At 41.6% G+C, this 19,464-nt stretch overlaps 2 protein-coding genes across 18 annotated transcripts in view; one reads left to right on the top strand and one right to left on the bottom strand.

Annotated features, from left to right (window-relative positions):
- SENP7 (SUMO specific peptidase 7) overlaps nt 1-15,165 on the bottom strand; it is a 35,668-nt gene extending 20,503 nt beyond the window's left edge. For 3 of the 7 annotated variants that reach the window (XR_014009406.1, XM_081198926.1, XM_081198927.1), the window contains exons 1-6: nt 14,897-15,165; nt 12,324-12,373; nt 10,922-11,020; nt 8,819-8,916; nt 3,915-4,106; nt 2,115-2,309 (exon numbers count right to left, since the gene is read on the bottom strand). Coding sequence is in view for 6 of the 7 variants with exons in the window: in XM_081198926.1 (XP_081055052.1) it covers nt 2,115-2,309; nt 3,915-4,106; nt 8,819-8,916; nt 10,922-11,020; nt 12,324-12,373; nt 14,897-15,146 (884 nt within the window). In the remaining variant the exon portion in view is untranslated. Of the gene's footprint in view, nt 1-2,114; nt 2,310-3,914; nt 4,107-8,818; nt 8,917-10,921; nt 11,021-12,323; nt 12,376-14,263; nt 14,426-14,896 lie in introns of all 7 variants that reach the window. The other 4 variants (XM_081198928.1, XM_081198930.1, XM_081198929.1 and 1 more) reach the window with 4 other exon arrangements.
- LOC308589666 (putative protein ARB2BP) lies at nt 6,769-19,339 on the top strand. Of its 11 annotated transcripts, none has more exons than XM_081199047.1 (4): nt 6,769-7,313; nt 11,055-11,211; nt 17,513-17,577; nt 18,119-19,339. In XM_081199047.1, exons 3-4 carry the CDS (start codon nt 17,572-17,574, stop codon nt 19,163-19,165), a joined length of 1,053 nt encoding a protein of 350 aa, XP_081055173.1. In that variant the 5' UTR covers nt 6,769-7,313; nt 11,055-11,211; nt 17,513-17,571; the 3' UTR covers nt 19,166-19,339. The 11 variants fall into 11 exon arrangements, with proteins under 11 accessions (XP_081055173.1, XP_081055170.1, XP_081055171.1 ...); XM_081199044.1 differs by having other exon boundaries at nt 6,769-7,428; XM_081199045.1 differs by lacking the exon at nt 6,769-7,313 and adding an exon at nt 7,395-7,510.
- Nucleotides 19,340-19,464: the final 125 nt, after the last annotated feature.

Genomic DNA, 19,464 nt, shown 5'->3' with positions numbered 1-19,464 from the left:
GTGTAAACATAACTTCTATATGCACTGGGAAACACTATAAATCATGTGACTCCCTGTATTGCGGCATTTACTTGATTGCAGTGGTCTGGAACTGAACCCGGAATATCTCTGAGGTACGCATGTATTCTGAAGACGCAATAACAAATACTGTCTGTTCCCTCTATTATTGTTTGTCCCCCCCCCTTCTGTTTTCTAGTAAAAGAAATGCCAAATAATCCATACTGAGTTTGAGTGTTTCTGCTTCAAAGTAAACCATATTTTTCCTCCATCTTAAAATAACTGCTGGCCCGTTTGCATAGCACCGGCTTGCCACATACTATGCCATAAACTTATGGATTTCCAGTAGCCGTACCCCACCCTTCCATAGTCAAGATGGCTTACAAAAACCAAATGTACATTTAGTGTAACATTACTAAGCAAAGCAAAGCAAAGCAGAATCAGAAGCAGCAGTAGCTGCAAATTAATCTAGTACTCCACAAAAAGTCTGCTGAAATAAGTGAGTCTTTGCCACCTGGGATGGAAGCTCCCTAGGAAAGTTGTCCTAAATTCTGAACACTACTGCAGAGCAGACCGTCTGATGTACAAACTCATCACACATCTGACAACAGAGGAACCTGAAGAAAGGCCTCTTAAAGTGGCCCATATGAGCCGCCATCTTCTTTTGGAGGAGGGGAGAGAGGACTCTTAAGAAAACTGTTTACAACTTTCAAGGGCAAAGCTAGCACCTTGAATAAAGGTTGAAAACAGATAGCCAGCTTAGATAAAACATGATTGTGGTGATGTGCTCCAATTTAGCAGTTCCAGTCAGCATCCTAGCAGTCACATTTTGTACCAAATTCATTGCCACTTCAAAGGCATCCCACATAAAGTGAGGAGGCAAGTAATGGGATTGCAGTGACCCCATCATGTACATCCTTCTGCTGCCCAGCTAATAAGCACAAGGAATAGCTAGGGAGCCCCTCTCTATTAGAAACTCAGATATATAAGCACCTGAAACCTAGGCTACAGTTGCCACAACCGATGGTCTAGTCGCCATTTCTTTTTTACAATGGAGCTTATTAACGTTATTATTATTCATTTCATTTTATGCCACTTTACATTTTAAAGAAAAAAATGGCCAAGTGGTTTACAACACATTAAAATATCAAGTAAAACAATCCAGAATAAAACAGCGATAAGACATCACGGATTGGCTGGCTGGCTGGCAGCAGTGTATTTTGTTGCTGGGGTGCATGCAGCAGCAGAAAACGCTGCTGCGTGCCAGCCAGGTGGTGGAGATGTCAGTTGCAAAACCTGGCAACAAGACATCTTCACTTGGTCACAGTTGGACTCGCGCCAATCCCAAAAGGTGCCTGGGGGATTTTGAACACTATCTCTATGGCTAAACAGGTGGGCAGCAGAGGTGGGGGGAATCAGTTGGGAAGAGAGGTCTGAGGGCTGCCCAGAAGTTGGCCACTGCTGGAAGTGGGCTGCCCAGATGCACAACTTCTGCACTAGCTTAACACAAAGGGACGAAATGAGTTCCAGGTCTTTAGTATGACAGCTCCAGCATATAGCTACAGTTTTATATTAAGTGCTATGATGGAAAGAGTTGAATTCCAAATACACTATAGCTTCCATCATGCTTTAAAAAGAACCTCTAAGCTTCAAGTTTTATATTTTAGGTAGTATGTAGGGATATTATGCTGGCTTCTGATTTATTTCCATGTTGGCAGACTAAAAATTATGAAAAAATGCTTTCTTCCATAAAAGTCTTTTTGGAGGAATAGAGGTGAAAGGCGTTATTCTACAGGTAGTGTTACCTCCATGGCAATCATTGCAAATCATGTCTATGAATGAAAACAAAACATAAGCTTGCACAAAAACAAAGGGTCAAAGTTATTCAAAATCCTACTGATTTCAATTAGTGAATTAAGCATGTGCGTAGCTCTCCAGCTGAAATCAATGGCATTTAAAAGTAATTAACTTTGACCGGATTGTGACCAATGGCGATTACGTACATTCCTGTATGTATTGTTTTCAACCAAATCATAGTTTTAGTGATAAATTATGGACCAAAAAATAAAAAAATAAAAAATAAAAAATAAAAATCAATAAATTGCTGAATGACGTACCTTTTAGGTAAAATACGGCTTTCTTGAGAGCTTATTTTTTGACATGACTCTAGGCTGGCAATGGTTGAGGAGGTCTGTTCATCTGATTGCAACTTGTTAGCATCAGATAGACTAGGATCAGTTAAAAGGTGCCTTTGAATGTATTTTCTTCCTGTTTTCGTCCTCAGAACATCTGTCAAGGTAACTTTGGGTTGCCTGCCATACATATAATAATTAGCATTCTGAAACCCATCAAATGAATGTTTGGTTGAATTATTGTATTGAAACTGTTTAAGTAATCCTGAGTTTTATTAAACATAACTATCAAGACGTTTACAATAAAAGTGAAGAAAAACAGATGATGGCAAATAAGTGAAGGGTCCCAAAGGACAGATTCAGATAAGATCTATCAGAAGAAGTGTTACCGATAATTTTAAGCTCCTGTTGGCATCTTGGCACTGTTTTATTAAATGTCATGCAAAAAATGTAAATCCACTCTCAACAGAAGAAAAAATGATCAACTATAGCAGATCTTACTGTTTAAATAGCTATAAGCTGACAAACTACATATACAAAAATGAATGACAAAACCCTGATTAATTGTGGTCTTTTGCCATCATTTCAGAAGCCACTGGCTGATATTCTTGGATGTGCCAGTCATATCTGCTGACACTGAAGAGAAGGAGCAGCAAAAATAGACCTATAGATGGCTATCTGTTCAAAAGTACAAGACTATTGCAAAATTATTTTTCAACCAACTTTGTATGCATGAGTAATGGTGCAAACTATGAACATGCTACTGAATATGGCAGGCACTGCCTTCCTATGGCGATGATCCAGGCTAGATCTTTTAAAACTTTATTGTATTATAGTTGAGATGGCTCCAATTTGTCTACTTTTTTATGTCACTGCGTCGTATGTTATGGCCTGCATGCAGGCTTCTGATTTAAAATTCAATTCTTTCTGCATTCTAATGCATCTGTAGCAAATGAAGAGAAGGGAAAAGTGTAGCTTTGCTAATCATCAAGTAGACACTACAGTACTAGGTTTCTTGCTTATTTAAAATATTTGGCTCAAGCCAGGTTCTTACATCTTGCAAGTCACTGACACATAAGTCAACCAGAATACTACAATTGGGGGATGAATGCTTTTTTCTTGATGTTCAGTATAGCTGCACTGAACTATAGGTAAAGTTAAACTATTACCTCTCCACGTGCCTTATCTATCAATCAATTATTTTTCATGTCAAAGGGTATTTTCAATGCAAAACACAGTGTTTGGTTGGGAGGAGTATAAAAGTCCTATGGGAAAGCCAAGGGGCTCACAAAGGAATGGACAAGTTGCTATTGGTAACATAATTATGTTTTCATTGCAAAGAGAAGGACTGAGAAAATAGTCCAAAGAAGATTCAGCATGTGCAGGGGTGGGGAGGGGAATAGAGGAAAAACTGCAACTCACTCTTTTCTGAGGGGGAGGAAGAGGCAAGAATGAAAATTCATGTCTCCTGCAGATGTTAATGATGCTAAACAAAAGTTAAGCATTACAAGAATAACTCACTATTGAATAATCCAAATAGCCTAGCTAGAATTAGTCCCACTGTTAGAAAGCAACTAGCTGAAGTTTTACAAGAGACATATGTAGACATATTTAATCTCATTCTAAACAATCCCAAAATGGAAGTCACAAGGGTGCTTCATAATGATGCATTGAAAAGTGAGAAATGGCTAACGTAACAGGGAATACAATCGCATGCAATTTATTTTAATAATATGTAGGCAAAGCTGTATTATGTCTAAGACAGCCAGACTTAACAAAACATACCTTCTAGATATAAAAAGGTTTTGCTGAAGAAGACTTAATATTTCCCGTATCTCTACACTGTCAACAGATGGTGAGGTTTGTTGATCTGACTGCAACTGGACACCATGAGTTATATCAGCTATAAGCTGTGTCTTTATGTATTTTCTTCCTATTTCCGTCTTCAGGACATTCGTCAAGATAACTTTGGGTTGCCTGTCATACATATAATAATAATGATGGTGATAAATAAGGTAACTAAAGTCTAAATAAGATACACGAGTTCAACTAAGATTCTTCGGAGGATGTAATAATCCCAACATTGTATTTTCATTTTAGACGCCCTCAGCCAAGAATGTATATTGTATTTTATTTTAGAGAGATGGAAGTAAATGTTCTTTCCACACCTAATCTTTTTACATATTCTTCATTGAAAAAGCTTTGCTTACTATATATTGTGTGCTTGGCCACTGAAGCCTTCTTTAAAGTGAACCTAGTGAATCATGCCTTAAAAGTTTACCAACGCTTGTTTCAGAGGCACCTGCAGTGCACTAATTTATGTCTTCAGAAGTGACAAATGAAAATTAGATGACTTCACTGAAAGATCATGAATATGTAAAACTCTGCAAAAGCCAAGGTTGGAAATTTTCTGATACAGAATAATCCTAAGGAAGCCAGAGAAATCAGGACTTCAACCTAGAAAGGGAATAGCTGTACTAGAAGAGAACCAGCCAATTCAAAATCCTGGCTAGAAGTGCCTCACAGCTGTGTAACGTCTTCCACTGGGTTCAGAGATGCCAGGAAATTGGAGCAGTCTCTTCTTGTTCCTTCCGAGGTCACTTCAGAAAATCAGCTGGCGTCCAGGACTGTTTAGCAGTGTTGAAATGTCTTTTTTTAAAAAAGAAACTTTAGAACTGTACAAACCAGCAGCTGCTACGCTGGCCAACCATAAACCAAAGAAGAGACATGAACGCTGCACAGAACAATAAAGAGGCTTCCCTGGAGACTATCATGCCTTTATCGCAAACACAGCATGTAAACATGGCCTCAGAGAGATTATATATGGCTGCTCCGGATTCAAGTCTGCACAGAGAAAACTGTCACATGCTAATGTATTCAAGATACTTCTTAGATATTTTCCACAAATGTGTGCCTATATAAAACACAAGCACCAAATAAAGGAAGTTGCATTTACTTTAGTTTACTTAAAGTCACAGCTACATGCATTTTTAAACAAATTGCATCTCCCACAGAACAGCTGCTAGTTCTGTTGCCTGAGAAACGCTAATAGTCACAGTGATGTAGACATGTATTCACTTCACATTTAAGAACCGGCCTGTTTCTTTTACTACTGCTGGCAACAGAGACAATGGTATCTATTTTATAAGATTATTGACTCAAGCCTAAAGTGAAAGTAAAATGAAAGCAGTGCAAGCTGGGCTGCACAAAATAAAATCAGTACATTTATGGAAACATTCTTTGCGTAGTTATACCTATGATCTACATAACTGGCCATTAAAAATAATATCTGCTTTGTCACAGGCTTTGAAGGCTCCACTGCACTGACTTGAAGTCAAGAAGCAGAACCCTGAGCAAATCTTCAAGGGCCCCCAATTACATACTGAAGGGGACAGGTTAGGACAGGTTAGGTTACCCAAAAACCTGTGTAGTCACCCCCCCCCCAACCAGGCCTCAAGACTTTTTAAATTACTTTCTCTGAGGAGTCAGTAGCTAGAAAAGCGTTAGCTAGCATTAGCTTCGCTGTAACAAAAAGGCTGAGAAAACAATGCTTTATTTTCCCCAGGCCTCCAGTGGCCTTGCCAGCGCGCATCCAGCTTATCTTACCCAGTTGCATCAAATCTTGGACACGCTGACGCGCAGGCTTCTCAACCCCCTTTTCCTCGGAAGGGCGCCAGGAGTCCCAAGGCAGGAGTTTCTGTTCATGCTCAGGGAAACTCATGAGGAAGGGCTCCGGGGGGGGGGGGGGGCTGGAGGGAATATATGCTGTGTGCAATGGCTGTAAAAGTTGTACTTGCTTGTGAATTATCACGCAGGTTCCTTCTGCTACCCGGATGGCAGAATAAAAGCTCTTTCTCTGAATTAACCCCTCGGTGTCTGTACTGGCTCCTTCTTCCTTCCCCGGGAGCAATGCTCTTCCCACCCGTAGGCAAGGCCTGAAAGGCTACAATACAAGTCCTCTCCTCAGCTTCCCTTACCCCTCATAATTCTAGGCATAGCACCAGCCAGGTAGAATAATTTTTATAACAACCAAGAAGCATCATTATATAAGGATGAAGCACCAAAGACAACCTTTTTTAGCCTCTAAGAGTTGTTCCATGGGTAAAATGAGACAAATATATACTGTAACGTGTACTGAGTCCATGAGACACAGCAGGGAGGGAATCTAAAACAGTCCCGTCCTAAAACCCACTGCTCCAGCACATAATTGCTTGCCATGGGGCATATCAACAGTCAAACCAGTGCAATCCCAAAGAACGTTTGTTTGTCACCTTTTAGAGCTGGGGTGGGGAACTTGAGCTCCCCCCATCCCACACCAGAAACCTCTTTGAATTCTGTGGTTTTAAATATCAGGACATAATAACAATCATCTGTTCCTTAGCAGGTCTTAAAATTAGGTTAATACCTCAGATGAACAGAAACACATGACATATTACACTGTGTCATGTGAATGACAGAATTCAAATGAGGCTGTGCTTTCTTTTTCCCATGACTGTGTGTGTACACCCACACACAAAGAACAAAAAAAATACTGGGGAATTAATTATTATTATTATTATTATTATTATTATTATTATTATTATTATTATTATTATGTTTGTTTGTTTATACCCTGCTCATCTGGCTGGGTTCCCCCAGCCATTCTGGGCAGCTTCCAACAAAATATAAAAAATACAATAAAACTTCAAACATTAAAAACTTCCCTAAACAGGGCTGCCTTCAGATGTCATCTAAAAGTCAGATAGTTGTTTATTTCCTTGACATCTAATGGGATGGTGTTCCACAGGGCGGGCGCCACTACCGAGAAGGCCCTCTGCCTGGTTCCCTGTAACTTCGCTTCTCGCAGTGAGAGAACCACCAGAAGGCCTTGGAGCTGGACCTCCAGTATCACAGTAGTGATGGGTGAGCTGGTATGCTTGGCAAAACTGCTAGTATCTGCTGTGTTGTGATAGAGATGGACCAGGGATTCCTTCCATTGCCTTCCTGTGCTGAGAGGCAGCAGTAGAGGTTAGAGTGCTGAAGCCAACATTGTACAGGGACATGATGGCTGGGGATATTGTTGCTCCTACTGATGTCAGCAACCTGCATCAATGCTGGCACATCTATCCAACATAGCAACAATACACTTTCACATCTCTGACTGTGGCAGCATCACCACCCTCCACTGCTATGCAGTGTTGAAATGTAAGGGCAAAGTTCCCCTCCACCTTCTGTTGCCACGTGGTTGACCACTGGTAGTTTTGCCTAGCATACAGCCTCACGGCTCGCCACTTCATTCGAACTAATGGAAATCAAGGAAGTACCCACAATGAACTCTCTGAGGTGTCCAACCATCAGCCTGATTTTACTAAGAGAGACAAGAAATATTCATATAACAATATGTAAGAGAAATAACAGAAAATCTGGAATAATCCTTTAGCAAATAGCAGGACTAGGCATCTGCTTCCACCCATTATGGTCTAATAATTGGTATAAGATTTTCATTGCATTCTATATTATAATATGGAATAATCATTTTTACTGTCATATAAATTGTTACGGGTCTGTCTAAGCAATACATAGAACTTATGATTATATTTATGCTTAGACCATGTATATGTGGAAACTCACCTGAAAATCATTTGGATATCCATGTAAATATGCTTGATATTGAGGTTTTAGATGTGCAACAAGCCATTAAAAGTTTATAACATTCAAGGTTGTGTGAATCGTTACAAACACAACTTACAAATAACTTAACTATGAATGTATGTCAGTATTAGTTATTGTAATAATCTATCTCCCATGAGTTTAATCTCAGGTATGTTCCTATATAAATTAGAAGTCACCCCTTGCCTTGAGAGCAAACAGAGGAGCACTCTCAGTGGATTATTCAATGACATACAGTCATGGTATTCTCCTCTTGGAGATTCATCAAAGTGAGCCAATAATTTCCCACAAGTGTTGCAAGATTTGTTTCTTTGTACTGGCATTCAAACCCAAACTGGTAGAGATTAAACTTCTATGAATATTTTTGTTGTGGTATAGACAATTTTATATTTTGCTGGTTTCATTGCTTATTTTTAATACTGATCACCACAAGGTTGGTGAGGTTAGAAGCCTAAATCCCCTAAAAATTCAACTTTGAAGACTAAGGCTTCATAGTCAGGCTGTCTTCTGATTAAAGATGCTTGAACAATCCTATGACTTGTAGGCTGCAATTCCACTTCCCTGGAAGTTACCGTAAGTCCCAATGACCTACTCTGAGCAGACAGATACAGGATTCAACTACATTCTACTAGATTAAATCTGCATACATTTGCATATGAATAAAAACTCTCTTTCTTTTTCTTTGTTTCTAGTTTCTACTTCTAATTTATATAGGAACATAACTGAGATTAAACTCGTGGGAGATAGATTATTACACAGTACCATAGCAGGAATCACCTTAGAAAATATACTTGTTCCTATGTGAAAGAAAACAGAATTCTTCTAGGAAGGCACTTGCCATCTAGCTTTGATAATTTACAAAAAAATTAAAAACCTACTACCAGATTAATCAGGAGCACTATTTTAATTTTTTTTCTTAATTGATCAATCTAACTAACTAACTGTTTAATTAGCTAAACACTGCTGTCCTACATCATAGGCTGGCAGTACCCAGAATACTCAGCACTGTGGCCTTCAGTTCTGAAGCATCCTCCACTTACCCAAATGTTGGTCCTTCATCATCGATGTAACGTTTCTCAAAAGGTCTTTTTCTTCCCCAGTTTGCGTTAAAATTTTTATTTTTAGACCTTGATGTCCACTGAAGTTGAGAGTCAGACGGCAGAGTGTTTGAACAAGGAGGGGGGGTATGTGAAAAGAGGACAGAAAAAAATGAAGGAAAGCCACTGCCAGCAAGTATTGACAATAATGGGCTAGATGGACCAATGGTCGGATGCAATATAAAGCAGATACCTAAACAATTTCATTTATTTCAATTACAGTCTTGAGTCTGTGGTCCTTCTCACTCCTTAGACTTCACCCAAAGGGCTGCACAAGCATTCAGCAAATGAACCCAGTTTCACAGTGGATGGAACTCCTAACTCTCTTATCTCGCTATTATAACAAGTAATTCAATCTGCTCCATGTCCCACAAATCTATGGAAATTATGGAAATGGAATGCTATACAGGCAGACCCTCCCCCACCTACACACTTTCAATATGTTTGCGACCATGTGAACACAAATTGCTCCAAACCAGGAAGTGACATGGAATCCTAATAAAGACGTCGCTGAAACATCTCTGAAAGGATGGAATTGGGGCAGGGGTGGAGCGGGGCATTTGCATTTTTTTTCAATGGATTCCAATTATGCGCAATTTGGCATATTGCATCCCTGAAAACTAGCAATCTGCACGTATAGCCAAAGGCTGTGATCTCAGACCTTGCATGCATAGTGCAGGGTGCAGAATGATCTCTTTTAAGGATAGCCTCCCTTCTCCCACCAGGTCTCTGTGCTTAGTGCACCACCAAAAACACTGTGGAAGCTTGGCAAACCTGCCCTTCCTAATAAAGGATTGGAAAACTATGACCCTCCAGATATTGTTGGACTGTTAACTTCCATCACCTCTGACCACTGGTCATACTCTGTAGGGTTGATGGGAGCCCTGTAACTCTGGAAGACCACAGGTTCCCCACCTCTGCTCTAAGTGGAGGCCTCTCCTTATAGCAGTAGGTTCCTTAGTCAAGCCTTCAGCGCACAGATGCTCCCAGCAGAAGCAAAGTCATGCATGTGAGGAGGAGCAGGCTGCTGTATGAGCCAAGGCATCCTCCAGTCCATGGGCTGGATGCAGCCAGCAGGCCTCTCCCCATGCCACCCCCCCTCTCAGGCTCTTTTGTCCTGCTGGTTCCCTCTGATCAGCTGAGCATGGCAGAGAGGGGGGACAAGATTGCAGGGTGGGGAGGTTTCCCTTGTACAATTTGCCACCACCACAAGTAGGGAACAGCTCAGCAGCAGGGAAGAGGAAGCATGACTGAGTCCTGCTATTCTTTCGCAAGGGCAGTTTATTGCCTTTCTGTGGCGTACACTGAGAAAGGAAACCCCCTTTCAGTACATAGCACCGAGATGCTCTCTTTCTCTCTGGACACTTGCTGCCTTTTTGTCTGTGTCTGAATGAGAGAGAAAGGGGTGTGTATGAGATGTCTGTCTGTCTGTCTGTCTCTCTGCTTCAGACCTGCCCATTTAAATGGATGGGCTTGCTGAGGTGCAGTGTCCTTGCAACAAGCACGTGGGAAAGAGAGGACATAAGTGCTTCTTATGAGAGACCCCTCCTCCGTATCTTGCTTTTATTGCATAGAAAACTGCAGTCAAAATGAAGAAATGAAAGGTGTTAAATAGTTTCGTCCTTCTTCATTTTTCATAAAGTGTCAGCTCAATGTGTTATTTATCATAAAGTGCAAAACTAGATATTTAAATACAGTGGTACCTCGGGTTACATACGCTTCAGGTTACTGATGCCACTAACCCAGAAATAGTACCTTGGGTTAAGAACTTGGCTTCAGGATGAGAACAGAAATCGCGCGGCAGCAGTGGGAGGCCCCATTAGCTAAAGTGGTGGTGCTACAGGTGAAGAACAGTTTCAGGTTAAGAACGGACCTCCAGAATGAATTAGGTTCTTAACCCGAGGTACCACTGTAGCACACAACATCTTGTGGGATACCACTGTAATTACAGAATATTTAATTTTCAAAACATGAATAATGCTTGCCCTAAAATAGCCCTTCCCAAGCCCTTCTTAGCAGTGCAGAAAACAATAAACTTCTGTTTACCTTTTGCAATGTGCGATCCCACGGGTGGGAAAGTCTAGACAGTGGGGACTGAATATGGACATCATCTGACTGTGAGGATTTCTTCTTTGGTATTCGAAACTGGAATGAAACATTGCATTTGCATTTTTTGCAGCAAAAGAATGGAAAAGAAAACAACAAAACAACATTGAACTCCCCACACTAACATTCAAGGAAAAAAGAGTTAAGGTACAGAAACTAGTAAATTATGATATTCGCATTTGGAACTCTGAGCACTGAACTTGTGAGACTTCCAGTGAAGATGGCAACAAGTAAGGCTACTTATCTGTGAACTCTGCAGACTGTTCTGGTTTTAGTTTGCTTTTATTCTGAATACTGTTAAAGACAGCATGTTCAGCAGCATTTAACAACAACAACAACAACAATTAAATTTGTATACCGCCCTTCATCCAAAGATCACAGGGTGGTTCATGACATAAAAATATAAAATGAGAACACAAACTACATAATACAGCAAAAACCAATAACCCTTCCCCCACAAACACATTTAACAGACTATAGAATGTTAATCAGGCCTACTCAAAGAGGAACATATTCACCTAGTGCCTAGATGGGTAGAGAAGGCATCAGGCAAGCATTCCACAAGAAGAGGAGGAGTTTGGATTTGATATCCTGCTTTATCACTACCCGAAGGAGTCTCAAAGCGGCTAACATTCTCCTTTCCCTTCCTCCCCCACAACAAACACTCTGTGAGGTGAGTGGGGCTGAGAGACTTCAAAGAAGTGTGACTGGCCCAAGGTCACCCAGCAGCTGCATGTGGAGGAGCGGAGATGCGAACCCGGTTCACCAGATTACGAGACTACCGCTCATAGAAAAGGGCGACTCTTGTATTGCCACCCTCCTCATGGAGGAGACACAAGAAGAAGGGGCTTAGAGGATGTTCACAAGGTCTGGGTTGGTTCATGAGAGCCATTTAAGGCTTTTTAAGTCTAAACCAGCACTGTGAATTGGGCCAGGAAACTAACTGGTAATCAGTGCAGTTGGACCAGGATCAGTGCAATATGTTCACTCCGTCTTGTCCAGGTGACAAACCTGACCACCAAATTATGCACTAGCTGAAGTTTCCAAACTGTCTTCAGATGCAGCCCCATGTATAATGCAGTAACAGTACAAACATGTATCAATGTTACGTAAATCAAAGCAATGTTCCTTATACGTAAAAATTTTAATTTGCCAAACAGGTCAATCTTATTGTCATTGTAGTTATGCTCATGTATTTTTCATTTCTAAGAGTGTGGCATACATTTGTTTATTCACATGCAAATGTTATTCCGATCCATCCAAATGGTGACATTTTAGAAAAGCTACCAAATATTATGAGCTACACTCCCAAAATAATGGATGTAGATCAAGGACAACTTACTTTAGGCTGACTTGATGATGAATTTTGTCCATGTCCCTCCATAGTTGCTGCTGTAAAAGGCAGACAGAAAGTAGCAGTATTGTGAATCATGTTATAATCAGCATTTCCAAAAGTAGCTAATTAAAGTATCATCAGGAGGCAATGCATATTTCCCAGATGTTAAAGGTAAGCACATCCCGGGTGAATAAAAATGTTTTCTGGTGATTGCTTTCTCCAAAATCTGTATACAGCTCCAAGGCAACTGCTGAACCCAAGGACGTCAAATCATAAGGAGGTGGCATTAACGACATGCCTATTGTTTTCATTTCTGCTACTGCCAAGGACATTAACTGATAAAAAAACTGGTCTGTGCCGTTTCGTCTGGCAACTTCCAAGTTGATTGGGAAACAGAACATCCACCAATCCAGGAGCCTTTTCTATGCTAAGCGCTACTTTGAAAGAAAAAGGTCTAATTGGTACGGCATCTTCTGCATCACAGATTTAGACTATTAAAACAATTCTGACACAGGCCTTGTACAAATGTAATGGTACAATGGAGAGGAAACTGAAAATGCCCCATGGACTGGCATGTTCCTCCCTCTTCTTCCTCCTCCGGGCATGTTCCTTCCTTTCCCCCTTTATTCCGCACCCCTTTCTGCACTAGCTATACTGAACATTATGTGTAAATGAGTCTAAATTGCTGAGTGGCTTTTGGCAGATTTGACTACAACATCAATAGCCCAGATCAAATAGGTACTGTGTTCTGTCTGGATTTTGAGTCGTGCTCCTCTTTATAATTGGTGCACACTCAGTGAATCACTAGTAATGTTAGCATATCTCCTTGTGGGTTGACATGTAGTGGTCCATAAGGCTTGGTTTGGAAAGAGATGCTGGGAAAGTGGTAGTGTGAGACATCATCTACAGCAGGGTTGGGGAATCTATTTTTTAGCGTGAGAGTCACATTCTCTCCTGGGAAACCTTCAGAGAGGCCAGCGATAGGCTGACCAGACAGAGCAACAAGGGTAAATGTTATGTCTGTAAAAGAAGCGAGTTCCTACGCACACGCACATATCTCTCTCCCTGTCCTTCATCCAGTTAAGCAAGAGGCATTATCAGAGTTCAAGGACACATCCCAACCAAGCAAAAATATGCAATGTGCAAAGCAGAACCAGCTGGAATGCAGCCTTGGAAGTGTTCTGAAGGCCAGTCAGTGATGCCTGGAAGGAGCCACGTTTTGACACATACACACACCGCCCAAGTTAGTGCTAGTTAACTATTAGTGTTGCATTTCTAATTGGGAGAGTAAAAATGATACATCTCCCCCTATAACACATACACGTATGTGAAGTAGAGATATTAACCCACCATGACAGCAACAAGAACACAATACAATACAGTGGTACCTCGGGATGTGAACGGGATCCGTTCCAGAGCCCCATTCGCATCCCGAATAGAACGTAAGACGCGACAGTGCGTCTGCGCATGTCACGTTTCGCCACTTCCGCACATGCGCGTGATGTCATTTCGACCGTCTGCGCATGCACGAGTGGCGAAACCTGGAAGTAACGCACTCCGTTACTTCCAGGTCGCTGCGGAGCGCAACCTGAAAGCGCTCAACCTGAAGCGTATTTATCCCGAGGTATGACTGTATCAATGAACAATTGGGGGGGGGGGGGGACAAAAACCAAAAGCTTCATGTTACTGTAAAAAAGGTTGTTCTCTAAAAATCACCTGACAACAAGAGTCTCACCCTTCTTTCAGCAAGACTTTTGTAATTAACAGCTAGATGCTTGACATGACAAAATGCCACAGTCAAACCTTTTCTTGGTCTGGAGACGAAGTAATAAGAAAAGCTTCATAGCTAAATCAATGTCTTTTTGTGAACTTGAACCTTGCAAGGAAACATCTGTACATCTAGACTGCATCTTTTGCACTGCCTCAATGTTTACAGTATTTTATCTATTCCTGTTATTATTAATGACTGGGTGAACCGGGGATAACACACCATGCATCTGATGAAATGGCCCGAGCCCCCAAATGCTGATGGCATAAAAATCCGTTAATTTCCAAGGCAATAAAAGGCTCTCGGTTGTTTTCGCTGCGGCAGCAACAAGGACTCCTTTCTGTAAGACAGGTGGGCAAGGGCTTCGTTGTTGTTGTTTAGTCGTTTAGGTCGGACACTTCGCGATACGCATAACATAAAAAACCTGGGGATTTACAACCCCCTGTGTACGTTTAACTAGGACGTGGACGCCAACCGAAAGCAGCCCGGCTTCCTTCCGAGCAAGCATGCACAGGGACTGAGACTGCAATCCTAAACGCGTTTACATGGGAGTAAGAAAGGCACACTGGCAAGAGAGCTACGCCGTCAACTACTATTAAAAACACAGATGAGCCTCCCCCGATCCCACCCGCTCGCCTCTGATGGGACAAACAGCACATTATTTATGGTGCCTGGGAGTATTTAAAATGCAATCACGACCGCAGGACCAGCATCCCTCAGAAAGGAAGCGGATCCGGGTGTGTTCCGGGGAAAAGAAAACAAACCCGGGGTAGGTCCGGCCCCTTCACCACCCGCCCCTCTCTCTTCTCACCTGGCCACGGAAACGCCACGGCACCCTTCCGAGCGCGCTCGGCTTTGTTGATCCGGAGTGGCGCCGGGAGCCGCTTGGTCTGCCCTGCGCACTTCCGGCACAGGCGCCGCCCCGCCGCTTTCTCTTCGGTGGGGAAGCCGAGCCAGGCGGCCACGTGCCGGGCGTTGCGCATCAGCCTCCTCGGTTTTCGGGCCTCTCTCCGCCCTGCTTTGCTTCTCCGGGGCTGGCTGATGAGGCCCTCCCCTCGCATGCACTCACGCCCCTCCCCCACTGCAACGGGAAAACAAAGCTTTAAAAAGTTAACATGTGGGGTGGTTGCGTTGGTTCATTTAAAGGAAGAAAAATAGTAAGCCACTCTTGAGTGAGCTTTGCAGCGCGCTTGCCTGCCTTTTCGCAAAGTGGGTGTTGCGCAAGCGAAGGGAGAAAAAGGTTACTGGTTTGCCCCTTGGAAAAAACGGAATACAGTATCAGAGATGAAGTGACGCCCTGCAAGGAGATGTCTTTCTGGGCTGGGTTCCAGCCACCTGTTTCCTGTTGCTTGCCCTTTTGTGCTAATTAAGCATAGCTCTAACTGCTATCATGTTTTCCTTTCATTTTCTCTTCCTAAAGATGCACTCTCACCCATTTCAACTACAGTATTGTTCATATGACTTGGCTTACACTTTCTTTCTGCTTGGAGGTGTAGACACAGTCGTGCTCAATCCCAGCAATATTAAAATCTTCACTTCTGTCTCTAGAAACAGCTAGGCATGAGGAGATTACTGTTATATAATTTTAAGGTCTTTTTATATCTATCTATATACACACACAGTCATACCTCGGGTTACAGATGCTTCAGGTTGCATTTCTTCGGGTTACGGACCTGCCGAAACCTGGAAGTACCGGAAAGGGTTACTTCCAGGTTTTGGTGGTCGCGCATGTGCAGAAGCAGCGAATTGCAAGCTGCGCGTGTGCAGATGCGCCGCTGCGGGTTGTGAACGTGCATCCAGCACGGCCCTCGTTCGCAACCCAATCGTCCAAACTTTAATAAAGATCAGGCTTCCTAGTTGCTTTTATTCTCAATATTCTCTGGTTGGTCTGTTATTTTCTCCTACCAATAGAGAACCTACAAAAGGACTATATGGGCTCTTGGGTACCCCATAAGGGAAAAGGAGCAGTTTTTTTTTCTCACCTTGTGTATCTTGTGGGCTTTTTTTATTGATAATTTATATACTACTTAATTACAATAATCTCTAAGTAACTGAATACAAGAGAGATAAAAATCAGTTAAAACTATAAAATTAGAATACAGTTAAACTGTCTGCTGGGATAAAAAAATGTCTTAAGCATTCACCAGAAAATCAAAAGAGAGGGTGTAGAATCTTAGAAATGTATTTCTAGTCTGTATGTAACATAACTACAGTCATACCTCGGGTTACAGATGCTTCAGGTTGCGTTTTTTCAGGTTACGGATGCGCCAAAACCCGGAAGTACTGGAACGGGTTACTTCCGGGTTCCGGCAGTCGCGCATGCGCAGAAGCGCTAAATCTCACTTTGCTCAAAAGTGCTGAATCTCAACCCGCGCGTGTGCAGACGTGGCACTACGGGTTGCGAACGTGCCTGCCGCACGGATCACGTTTGCAACCCGAGCGTCCACTGTAATGCCATTTGCTTCTGTAAACAGAAATGCTTGCTGATAGATATTGCCTGCTTTTTCATATGTGTCAAAGGAAGTTAGTGGAAAGTTTTCAGATACCCTTTGAAGCTCCTCCCTGTTTTTGTATCCTGCAATCCATCAAATGCTTGAAGTAATTCAGTCCCTGCTTTGTTTCGCCACTAATGGCCTTTTCTTTCTGTGCTCACCAAAGGAATGTAACAGATAAGGGGCCTGAATTATAAGAAGGAGTTTCCCTATGTCTGGTTTTCTCAGGTCTTGATAATAGCCAGGAGGCTTCTGAGAAGGAGGGAGGAGGAAAGATGGGAGGAGGAAAGGCAGGGACAGGGTCTACATTTATCTGGGAGTTCCATAAAATTGGAAACCTGAGTTTGCTGCTTCCTCTTCTGCGTGTGTGTATATGATTTTGGTTATATCTTTCTGCATGTAATTTTCTTAATATAAATAAGGGTGCAGTCCTATAATGCTTCTTTGAAAATAACTTCTGTTGAATAGTAGAAATTGCGACGCACAAGTAGATGTTTAATGTGTATTGTGGGATATGTAGGTTTACAACCCCCTAGGTATCAAGGTTAGTTTCATACATCACATTCATAAGGAGTAGGCATACAATATTCTACACAGTGCACATTTCAAGTTGTGTGGATTGCATAGGTGTAATGTTGTGTGTGTTTTGGCCATATAGGGCACGTATGGCAGTTTTAACTTGGGAGCAATTTAAGAATTCAGTATGGTGTTTACAGAATTAAAGAACTGGATGAAATGCACAGAACAAGGAAATCTCAATACAACGATTAGGAAGCACTTCCCCACATTATCAGTTTTCATGCCTATTTTTAGCATGTGGTGCACAACTGAGTTTGTAAATTGTTTGCCCTTAAATTTGGCACCATAGCTATACTTGATTAGGAAACAATAAGTCCTGAACTACAACATCTTAATAGTTGACTCTGTTCAGACAGATCTCTGAAGCAAAATATCCAGAACTGTCTAGAAGCCTTTGCTGTTATCCTCAAGCAACATGAATGTAAGTATGTTCTGTATTTAGGGGTGTCTGTGCAGGGGGCACAAGGGGAGAGGAGATGGAGGGGAAAGACTGCTTCACAGCCAGAAGTCTTGGCACCAATAGAACTACTTCACTGGATACTGATAAAAGTCAAGTAGAAGTATACTAGAAATATATCCTGGGTTTAAACTGATCTACTTTTTATCTGTTACTACAGTGGTGGCTAATATTACCCAGTTTAGAGAATGATCTGAAGGTATCTACTAAAGTTTTACACTGAAGTTTAGTGGGTTTGGGCCTCACCAGTACTTTAAAACATCTAATAAACCTCTCATCATTCTGTGCTACTTTGAAAATGGAACAGGATACAAATGCAACAAACAGAAATATTTGTCACTTTTTAAGTTGCACTGATTTAAGTTAAAGTTATTTTTACTGCTGTCCCCACCTGAACAGTGATATTTTAAGATTTTCTACAATATTTTTACAAGAACTTGAATACAGTTGTTTAAGAAATGTATGGTTTTTTGTTTATGTCATGATCTGTCTGTTTTATTTGTAGTGGTCACAGATGAATGAAGACTTGAGCTTCAGAAAACTAATAAATAGTTCAGAATGTCCAGAAACTCTCAAATATGACTTTAATAAAAATGGGGAGCTTAGGCATATGGATACCAATGAACCTTTTGTTTATGATTATCAAGATTCACATGCTAATCACCGACATTATCAATTTCTTGGATACTTAATTACGCAGTATGTTTTCGAGCTCCTGGAAAAGACATGCAAACTGCAAAAGGTTTACATCCCAACAGATGCTCCAGACAATGAACGTTGCAGTTTTTTTTTCATGAGTGAGGATGCCTTAACTAATTGCTCAACTCTAGTCGTCCTCCTTCAAGACAAGGGACCTTTTCGTGCAGGTCAGTGGGGACGAAAAGTCATCGTTCATGAAGGCCTCCAACATGGATCTCAAATACCATTCATCATAAAGGCTCTGCAGTGCTCTTGGGGAGTGATTGTTTTAAATCCCAATGATAACTTCATTGAACTGAAGACAGAACAAGAATGCTTAAGCCTGTCTGAGAAAAAAGACTCCACATGTCCACTACAATTACCCTTGACAGTCCCAAAGAGAGAGAGCAGTAGTCCTGAAGAGCATACAAGTTACGTTTGGGACCATTTCATTTCAAAGAGCACAGCGGAAAAGGTGGCTTTCATTGCCCATGGCTATGGAGGTTTGGTTTTCATCAACCTCCTCATGGAGAGAACTTCGGAGGTAATGAACAAAGTAGGTGCTGTTGCACTTATTGACTCCACACACCACACACCGCACCAGACACAAGGCATTTCCCAGGTGCAGGCCTGGATATGGAAACATTGCCGAGAGTGGGTATCACACAGTGAACCTTTAGATAAGTCAATAGGCTTTATGGTGAAAGTGGATTGCCCTACAGTCTCCACAGGAACTGAAAATTATAGCCTGGCTCCTTCCTCTAGTCTACAGTCCATTTTCAATTATCTTAAGAATGCACTGAAAATCTTCACCAAACAACCGTTCAATCGTTCACCTATTCTTACAAGGAGCAAATCAATGAAAACAAGTTAAGCATCTGTTATTCATACCCATTTTTTCTTCTAATAGAAGTTTTGTACTAGCTTCGATGCTTAAGCTTATCGTTGAGGTAAAAGTACTTTATCTAAATATGGAGCACACCATTACCAGTCTAATATCTGTTGTCCCATTTCCATTTCTGAAACTTTATGTGAATGTAAATGTAACAACTGTTCCTTGTTTCTGGCAAAACTTCCCTCCTTCCTTTGAAAAGTCTGGGGTTTAATCTGAATAAATCACTGTATACATTGCAATTTTGAGTGGAAACTTCAGTGCATAGCAAAAAGAATGAG

This window comes from Podarcis bocagei, assembly GCF_964188305.1.
Source record: "Podarcis bocagei genome assembly, chromosome: 6".
NCBI lineage: Eukaryota > Metazoa > Chordata > Lepidosauria > Squamata > Lacertidae > Podarcis > Podarcis bocagei.
Note: the sequence above shows the minus strand (reverse complement) of the source record. Positions and strands in the feature narration are given on the sequence as shown.